This window comes from Amyelois transitella, chromosome 8, assembly GCF_032362555.1.
Source record: "Amyelois transitella isolate CPQ chromosome 8, ilAmyTran1.1, whole genome shotgun sequence".
Taxonomy (NCBI): domain Eukaryota; kingdom Metazoa; phylum Arthropoda; class Insecta; order Lepidoptera; family Pyralidae; genus Amyelois; species Amyelois transitella.
Window position 1 is genome coordinate 10,128,257 of NC_083511.1, and position 10,405 is coordinate 10,138,661.

General features: G+C 36.4%; 1 protein-coding gene across 6 annotated transcripts in view; it reads left to right on the forward strand.

Moving 5' to 3' along the window:
* The window catches only part of LOC106137033 (uncharacterized), a 77,890-nt gene extending 68,090 nt beyond the window's left edge, over window positions 1-9,800 (forward strand). For 5 of the 6 annotated variants that reach the window (XM_060945428.1, XM_060945430.1, XM_013337791.2 and 2 more), the window contains exons 2-6: window positions 3,020-5,486; window positions 5,941-6,584; window positions 6,936-7,248; window positions 7,527-7,872; window positions 8,210-9,800. In XM_060945428.1, the coding sequence (XP_060801411.1) occupies window positions 3,020-5,486; window positions 5,941-6,584; window positions 6,936-7,248; window positions 7,527-7,872; window positions 8,210-8,618 (4,179 nt within the window). In that variant the 3' untranslated portion in view covers window positions 8,619-9,800. The remainder of the gene's footprint in view (window positions 1-3,019; window positions 5,487-5,940; window positions 6,585-6,935; window positions 7,249-7,526; window positions 7,873-8,209) is intronic. The other variant, XM_060945429.1, reaches the window with a different exon arrangement.
* Window positions 9,801-10,405: the final 605 nt, after the last annotated feature.

Consider the following 10,405-nt stretch of genomic DNA (forward strand, 5'->3'; position numbering starts at 1 on the left):
ATCTTGACTAAATTAACTGATTTCATTGCTATCTAGTTTTATCCGGCAGGGAAAGCCGATCAGCGTTTAACCTGCCTGTAAAGTACACTTCCTGAAAGAAAAATGTCGATACTGTGTTTTAGAATCAGACAGACAAAATGATTTTTATTTTAGTCCATTATATAAGTAGATATCTTAGAAATGTATTTTTTGTTAGTTATGCCGTTCGATTCCTGCCACCAATAAGACCACTCCATCTCTTTCCAATGGATGTCGTAAAAGACGACTGAAGGATAAGCTGATAAACTTGGGATTGTTCTTTTAGGCGATGGGCTAGCAACCTGTCGCTTATTGAATATCAATTCCATTATTTAGCCATACAGCTGAACTTGGCCTTTCAGTCTTAGAGACATGATTGTATGTGTAATAAGTATGTGTATGTTAGAAAAACGCATTCTACAGTCGTATTAGTGTGAACTTACATACATATAAGGCACATGAGCATGACATAAGCCATATGAGATCATATACTGGCATAATATTGTAACAAAAAATGTCGATACTATGTTTTACTCAGACAGACAAAATGATTTTTATTTTAGTCCATTATATAAGTAGATGTCTTAGAAATGTTATTATATTGTTTAGAATTGCAATTTCATTGTAATACTCGGTTATCTATAACCAGCTGTTCCCGCGACTCCGTACGCGTGGAATAGTTATTTTGGGCGTCATTGAAGCCCTCACCGGTGAATAATTTTCCCCGTTTTTTTTTTCACATTTACCATTATTTCTTCGCTACTAATAGTTGAAGAGTGATGTTAAATAGCCTAAAGCCTTCCTCGATAAATGGTTTATTCAACACAAAAAGAATTTTTCAATTCGAACCAATAGTTCCTGAGATAAGCGCGTTCAAACAAACAAACTCTTCAGCTTTATAATATTAGTAGGTAAGATCTGTTGTCAATTTTCTGAAGGTCCAATTTGGTTGGTGAGAATAAATACAAATAATTAGCATTAAGTTCACTTGTCGTAGCTTTACGCCTTAACGTGGCTTTCCAATATTTTCATAAGGCTGTGTCTATTCCGTAAAGGATTAAGACAAAATATGAATGCAACGGCGGATATATAAAGAGAAAGATCATATCATTTGAAATATGGCTGCCGGTTTCTGAAGAATCCAGGCCAAGAAGGCATGGACCGGTGTGTGAGTGAAATTGAGGCTTCGACTCCGTCGACACCTCCGCACATAAATATAAGTATATAATCTGTATCAATAATTATCTGCACAGAAAAAAAAACTTCTCGACACAGATTTCATTCACTTAGTTCATATCTTTGTTGCATTGTATTTTTGTTGATAATACATGACTAATTGTCTAAAATTAAGTATTTTTACTTCTGCTATAGTAATTCATAATGACATCATTCCATTTTCCTTTTTATTCTCATCTGTATGTATTTTTAACAACAACACGTTTGATTGTTTACCTCAATACATTTATTTATTTCAATACAAAAAGGGACTATATTTATCTTACTGTCATCTAATGAAAAATCTGACACCAGAATTGGACCTATACATTCGAAAAAAAAAACAATCATAGAGTTCCATATAGGGAAACTTGACATGCGGTTTACTGTTCAATACAACGATGCAGTGAACGATTGGGTCCATAGTTTGGTGAAGTTCTGGTCATAAATGTGGAGGATATTCCAAGGAACTCCTTAAAAATGCTCCAAGCATAAAGTCCACCAATTACGCTATAAAGTATTTTGTACAATAAAGTTTAAATAAATTTAAAAAACCAGCAGAATTTTGTATTTTTATGTATGTAACGGCATATCTCCGGTATTTATAATCAAAACAAAGCGATTATAGGTAACAAAGAAATAAGGTAATATGTACATAGAATCATTAAGGAAATCAGGGCATATGCGGACCGCAAGGATGCACAGATGTACAAATGGGCATTGACCTCCATTGCTTTACGAAATCTGAGCTAACAACTTGGAAATAATAGCTTCTAAGAACATTGGATTAGATACTTTGTATACTACTGAGATGATTTTATGCCTGTTTCGAAATAATAGCTTCTAAGAACATTGGATTAGATACTTTGTATACTACTGAGATGATTTTATGCCTGTTTCGAAATCCAGGTTGACGGTCAATGGCAACGCAATTGTATTAAAAACAATCTTATTTTGATGGTGATAATCTTTTATAAATTCAAACTCTCAAAATTGTGATTATGAATCGGTAATCGTAATATAATAATCGATAATTAATATGTACGAATACTGTTTCTGTTTGCAAAGCTGTTTGCAAATTATTTAAGCGCATCTGATAGAATTAAATAAAAAGCATTTTTAAATGCAAAAAACAGGTTCAGTCATTTAAAAAGACAAGACAACTGCCAGTAGATATTATTGGCACTTCATGAAAAATTTAAAATAATAATACAGATTAAATAAGGTTTCCATAGATAGGTACATAAAGATATACTAAGATAAAATGCACATGGAAAGTGTTGTACAAACAGGCATTATGTAAACAATGAATGCGAAATCAAAATTTTCCATCGTTGACGAATAATATTAGCATGTTAAATGATATGCGGAGACATCCACTGTTTGTAGAGAAAGTAGGAACGTTCTCGTGTGTTATTCTATAGCAGGAAGCGTTTCTAACGACCTTGAAGTTGAACTAATGAACAATAGTAGAAGTAGACTAGGTCAGTGGTGACAAAAGACTGGTCTAGAATTCGATGTCTTTGTTTGAAGGCCGCAACTCGAAACAGGATATATGTACATTTGTACAATCTATATTTTATCATTTGGTAAAATATTCTTCTATTTTCCTCTCAACATTCAAGGTTTTTCAACTATTCCCAATCTACATGACCGCTTAATCTCTTGACTCTACCTGTACTTCTGAATACAATGCGTCCAAATTTATCAATTTTCTATTTCTGTAGAATATTTAAGAGCCATTCTTTTTACTTCATTACTAATTGTTACTTTTCTTTCTTTACAGAATGCCAGTTATGTGATCAACAGACGGTATTCGAAGGGCAAGATGTCACCCGTGTGCCACAACTTCGTTCAGAACGCGTGGAAAAAGGATTTCTGCTCGAACTGCTTCAAATCAAGAGAGGAACACGTCAAGACCGAGAAAAATCCAGAGGGCAGTAAATATTTGGCGACGCCGTTCCAAAACAGAAACACATTCTTCAAAAAAACACCACCGAGTATACTCAAAATTCACTCAAAGAAAAAGAACAAGAGAAACGTAAGGTTTCCAGAAGAAGTATGCAGTGTTATAGGGTTTGGAGGTGACGATTGGTCAGATGGTGAAGAATTCGAGGTCTCTGAAGAAAATGATGATGATGACATATTTCCTGATACGGAGGAGGAGAGGGAACTACACAAAATTACAAAATCAAATACAGATTTCAACACTGTAAAAGCTAATCTATTAGGTGAAACAGTAGGAAAATCTTATACATCACTGTTATTAGGTAAGATGCAAACTGACTCTGATGGCAAAAAGAAGACTTTGTTAGTGTCAGTAACACCATTTGGGCAAGAAAATAAAGGACCAAGTGTTAAATCGCATATTAGAAAATGTAATGGACCAGATACTGCAGAAGATACAGCAAGTTACAAAACCAACATAGTTTTAGCATCTTATGTTAAGGAAACAGAAACAATAATTGGCGCAGATAGTGCTACAAGCACAATATGCACAGAAAAGTCTCTTTTAGAAGAAATATCTGAAACACTGGGACCAAAATATATAACGAATAGCAACAGTCCCAATACGCACATGAAATCTACAAAACCAACAGTGATTGATGAAAAGATGAAAGAGAGCATGCAAGATGAAAGTGATAAAAAAGAAATGTGTGAAACCAAGAAAAATAGTATTGTCAGAAAGTCTCCTTTACTAAAAACACAAGAGAGACCAAAAGTAAACCTTAGTCGATCAGAATTCAAATTTTGCAAGATAAATATTGAAAACAGTAGTGTTGACTCGGCAGTAAGTACTTTGAATTCCACTGCAAACAACTCGTTAGCGTCGGATGATGAGAGCTTTAGCGGACGGACAGATTCAGATAACGACGATAGTGGTCATTTCTCAGAACCTCCTAAGAATGAAGAAACAGTTAAGATAAAGGTGTTTAATGAAGCTGATAAAAATATCAAAATGTCACCAATTGGACAACTTCGGAAAGTAGATGGACAGGCTAGTACCGGTTACTCGACATTCCAAGGTCCAATTATTGATATGCCACAGATAATACCTAAACAACCTGAAACTGTTTTTTCGGCCGAAGCTAGTCGCGAATTGGCTGGAGAACCAGATGGACGAGCAGATCCGGATGAAACAAATGAAGCTCCAGCCTTGCCCAAGAGCCCTGTCCCTACAATGGACCCACGACCTTCCTTCCTTCATGGAATGATCACTGACATAATGCCAGCGTCTAAACCAGCCGTGCCGGAAAAACCAAAATTACCCATAAAGCCAGTGATAAAACAAACTACAAAGAAAAATTCTATTATACCTCATCAACAACAAATAGCAATGCATTTGCAGCATACTTCCAAAAAGGAGGAAGGAAAAGTTATAAGAATGACTGATGAAAAGAATAACGAAATTACTGAAGTTCATGAAGAGAAACCGGAGCCGCTTTACTATGCTAAACCAGTTCTGACTAAGCAGGACAGTGATACTTCATTACATAGTTTAAGCAAACGAAAGGCTCCCACGCCACCGTCATCACCCACAGTGGAAGAATATGCAAATAACTTGTACCAAAGAAATCCTAGTGGATTCACGAAGTCAGACTCGCCAGTCGTCAGGGAAATGGAAAAGAGAAGGGCTACTTTATCATCTTTCCCTAAACCAAAACAAGTAGAGGAAGCCCCAGAAATCAAAAAGGTAGAAGCGGTTCCAGAACCAGCACCGCGAAGAAATATTTCACTGTCCCACGATAATTTACTTCTCGATGAGAAACGCAAAGGAAAATATAAGTTCTCCATCAAAAAATTACTACGCATAGGTTCATCTAAAGATTTAGATAAAAAAGAACTGAGTATCCCAACGGTGGCTAAGGTACCTTACAAAACTGACGAATCTATCTACGACTTAACACCAAAACCAAAACCGCGGCTCGTCATCATACATCCTCTAGATATAAACGGATCTAATGTAGAAGTTGTAAAGACGAGTGAAAATTCGGACTCACGAAGACTGAGTCATGATGATGTATCATCAATATACAGTGGAACTAGTTCTACAGCAGATGTAGAATCACCTAAAGTTGTAAACAAGCCTCCCCCACCTCCTAGGCTTTCTAGTGAGGATTATAAGACTGCTTCCATTGTGCCAAAACCGGCTAGGCCACCGCCACCCAAATCTGTCGCTTTACAAAAGAAACAAAAGCAACAAGCTTGGGCTACCATGCCTAATAAGAGTGACAATATTTATGCGAATTTAGGTAAGTACAAACAATAAAATTTAAGTGTATACGAAATGAAAGAGTTTGATAAATAAAAAATAGTCTCAGTCAATTTATTGTTCAGAATAAATGAATGGGAAGTAAAGCATATCATTAATGTAATTACTGTACCATATAATTTACGCTTTCACAGTTGGATACTTCCTCAAATAAATAAACTCATTACGTAAAATTAACTTTAATTTAGAAGATATGAATGTGAATAAAGCAAAACTATGTAGGGATGATAGCAAGTAGAAAGATTTTGTATAAGCTAACCCCTTTGGTAAGGGGTGTGTTTATACGTATGTACAAATACGAGTAAATCTATAAGATGATGATAGGATAGACCAATAGAGGAAAGATAGAATTATGCCTAAAACAATCATTTATTAAGTTGTAGATGTATTTAAATAAAACCAATCGATCAATCAAGTGACATATTTGCTTTCAGGAGAAATCAGATCAGCGTTAGCGCCCAGAAAACCCGAGCGAACAGCGAGCATGCGTGAACGAGAAGCACATTTAGAGCTGCCGAAGCGTAGAACTCCAATAGACGACGACAAAGATGAAGTAGATGATGGGCCTCAAGAAATTGTACAAGCTACAAATGATACCGTCATACATAATTACGATGACGTCTATAATTCCGCTAAATATGAAGAAGAGAACAGTGATTCAGCTAAAAACAGTGACAGCGATTACGAATACGTCAACCATGCTCGATCAAGTTCACCCGAATGCGATGCTGCTATCAAACCCAGGGAATCTAATGCCGAAAGCAGAATTGAACCAAGAAAAGAAGAGGCAGAGAATTCTGAATATCCTAAATACAACAACGGGTTTAACAGATCATCACTTCCGTATTGCGGAAGCGAGACAGAGTCGGAGATATATTCTCCATACAGCTTCTATAGCTCAACCGATGCCATGGATAGTCCTACCAATGAGGACTATTCAAGCGATATGACGCCGAAAAATACGACGAATAAGTTAAGAGTGAGAAAAGGACGCAGCGTTGTGCACAAAAACTTGGAAGACAACTACGGAGCTGTTGTTATTGCGAACCACGAAGCGCTTGCGCAAGTTTTAGAACAGGTAATAAACAACGCTAATTTACATAAATATTAAGATAAATAATATTGATTTCATAATAATGGCCAATATAGCTGGGACTTATATAATTTCCATAAATATAGATTAAGATAGTCAAGTTAATTTATTTTAACAATATGATAATAATATTTATATAATACCTATTGTAAATAAAAATAAATCTAAATTAGAAGTTAAAGTGCAGAAATCAGAACAGATTTAAAGTTTATTTTGCTGTTTATCAACAACAACTTTCAACTTTCTTCTTTACGATCATGAATTGCTGTAAGAGATGAGTCTTTTCTATTCTACTTATTCACTCTACGTATTTAGATTGAAACAAACTTCTTCCAGGTCCAGCAAAGTGCGACCATGCAGCCGTCTCTTCGAGGTCTGAAAGCGTGCACCAACCTCCGTTGGAGCGACTTCTCCATCCAATCTTCTGGGAAACTCGTCAAAGCCGGCAAAAGGATCTTCTACCCAGCCATCTGGAGTTCCAACCAGGGTCCAGTGAATGTGACCCTGATGCTGTACAAAGATATGGCTTCTCAGATGATCTGCCAGCAGTCGGTCCAGCCGCAGACGTTGAGTTTGAACGCAATAACGGAGTTTTGCGATTTGGTGCCATTGCAACAGTTTGGGGAGGAGAGCGGCGATTTGGTTCAAGGTAAAGGATCCCATTAGTTTACATCTCTTATAGTTCTACTTGTGAATAAACCGCTGTTTTTTATGACAAAAATTCTAAACCCGCTAAAGAACAAAAGATAGAAGAGAAGAATACCTGCAAATTCAAGCTAGATTAAGTTCCTAGAGGTTTACCCTACATCCGCCCGCCCCCCCAGTCGCCGCAAAAAGTGCTCAGTAGAGTTAAAAATTAAGTAAAAAATTCAGACTGTACTTACAATGAAACTCCTCAGTTACAAACAGTTACCCATCTCATTCCAGCAACCATAGTCGTCTTGGCCCACGCCCAAGTCGACACGATCCAGTCTTACGGGGAAAGTCTCCACGCCGCCGAGGGGCTCAGTACAAAAGACCACCAGTTGGTCCAAACAGAACAGACCCACGAAGCCATCTTTATGATGCTGCAACTTATAAACGGGTTGAAATGCCTCCAAGCCCGAGGGTTGGAGGAGATACCAGAGAGCCTTTCATCATTTATATCGCTGAAGGAGATACAACCGCTGGTGACGCATGGAAGCACCCTGAATCTGCCGTCTCCAGATGACAGGTTGAATTCTCTGTGGTCACCGAAAACGAATTCTTATGGGAGGCTGTGCATATTACAGGGGTAAGTGTTCTATTTCTTTTACATATTTTAATCCTAGAACTTTACTGGACTATTAAAGTATTCGACGTACAAGCGTACCCTGGTTTGATTTTTTTTCTCACCTATTACCGTGAGAAAAGTCCTATTTTTCCACATTGAAGGAACAAATCATGATAACTTGGATCGCAATCTTAGAATGGCCTTGGGCTCCTCTCTTTAAGGAAGACACTACCGGGGAATGATAACTTTTTTGTGTTTGGTTTATGTAGATACTACAAATACCTTAACGTTGCTGCTTCTGGCTCAATCGGACAATGGTCTTGTATAAGTATTATATATAACTTTAATTCTCTTACAGATTGAGCGAAGAGATGAACTGCAAGAAATCGGCTGACGAGGACCTCAATTCCCTCTGTAAATGTGCTACGAAAGCCCTCGAAATCCTGCTACCAGGGGAAAAACTCACGCCTCTCCTCAAAGACGTATTGCAAGAAGAACGGGCAATATCCTTGAACCAAGCCAAATCTGTCCTGGAATTTATGCTTTGGGGTCCTTTAGATGTAGTCCAAGGGGTGCCAGTACAAGAAAGAGAGTTGTCATTACAAAGATGGTTGGATCTCGAAAGAGCAACGGTGTTACACGGTTTGGTCAGAACAAGAGTTCAACTGAACGTGTTTGAACAATTACACCTTCTGTTTTTGGTGAGATCTACGGCCAAAGCCATGTGTGATGCCTCTGTGCTGCTAGAAAAGGCGAATGTGTATTGATTTGTAAATTTATTAAGCTTTATTGTTTCTTGGTCTGTATGTGAGTTTGGTTTGTACAGATATCATTGAGAATAGAATTTAAAAATAAATAATAAACAAGCCCTGAAGCTAGCTAGTTGGGTGGTGCAAATCACACGCAAAGATGAGAAAAAGAATATTGAGAAAATTATGAAATAAAATCAGTATAATAATTATGAAATGAGACGACGCGTCTTAATTTTTTATAATTCCAAGAAATGAATAAAATTAGAAAAATCTTAAAATACTCTCTAACTAATATAAAACTTACATATAGATCAAGAAAACCAATCGTAGTTTTTATAACTTGTTTTAATTTAGTTGGGCACCTGATAGATTTTCTCGAATTTATCTTAACTGCATTTATATAACGTTCCAATATTTAAAAGACAATTTGTGTTACTGTACTTTTTAACAAATAAGTCGTTATATTTCAAATCCAAGTTGATCTGACTAGAAAAAAAAACTTCTTAGCGCGAAGCGTCATGGCATGTAATTAACCACAATTATTATCGCATCGAATTTTTTTATTTTTTTGCAAATACTTTGTGAATTTAGAAATGTTATTTGCCAAAAGGGGAAAACCTCTCTTAACTTGCGACGCGACACGACCAAATTATTTAATGTAGAAAAATTATGTTTTTTTTCGTCCACATAGTAAAGTCTGACTTTAAGAGAGTCCTTCACAAAATATATAGACAATAATTCGTGCCTTACAAATGTTATTTATTCTAGATTCAAATTGATATTAATTATACATATTTTGTTATTTAATAATCTAAAATCGATGTATTATGTTTGAAACTATGATATCTGAGGAAATTGTAATACGAATGAAACTAATAGGTAATGTGTGAACAAAACAAAACATTACTTAACAACAAAATCTTAGATAAAATGTCTGATTTTTGTAGAAGAAATTTCTTCTTCAATATTCAACTGTATTACAATCTCCATTTTTATAATCTTTATTAAGACTAACAATTTAGGTCTAGGTGCCAATAAAAACTAAAGTCATATACTCACTTCCGGTGCCTTATGTGTAAAATACTTAGAATTGTGTAAATGTAAATCTTGTAATTTATATTATGAGCTTGGTAGGTACTGATGTCTGCTATCCATTGTTTATAATAAATATCATCGAATATACAAATAATAACGATCTTTTTATATTTCATTTATCCCTTACTGTTTTCACAAACATCCGTTTTTGTGAACATACATACTTATAGTCACGTCTATATCCCTTGCGGGCTAGACAGAGCCAACAGTCTTGAAAATACTGACAGGCCACGTTCAGCTTTAGGGCTCGATAATAGAATTGAGATTCAAATAGTGACAGGTTACTAGCCCATCGCCTAAAAGAATCCCAAGTTTATAAGCCTATCCCTTAGTCGCTTTTTACGACATCCATGGGAACGAGATGGAGTGGTCCTATACTTTTTTTATATTGGTGCCGGGAACCACAGAGCAATTGTAAAGTAGGTTATTTCAAAAAAATCTTCATCACAATAATTTCAGACTTAGGACGTCCACAACTGAACAAAGACCTCACCAATGACTTCCACCTCGCTCTGTTGGAGACTCCTGCATCCAATCGGACTTCACCAAATCATCAGTCCATCTCGGGGGGGCCAGCCTTCCGGTACATGGTCTCCACACGAGAACTTTTTGGCCACATCGGTCATAAACCCTTCAAAGAATTTGGCCTGCCCATTGCCACATCAGTTTCTGACCCGAGCTGCTATATCAATTACTTTCGTTGATCT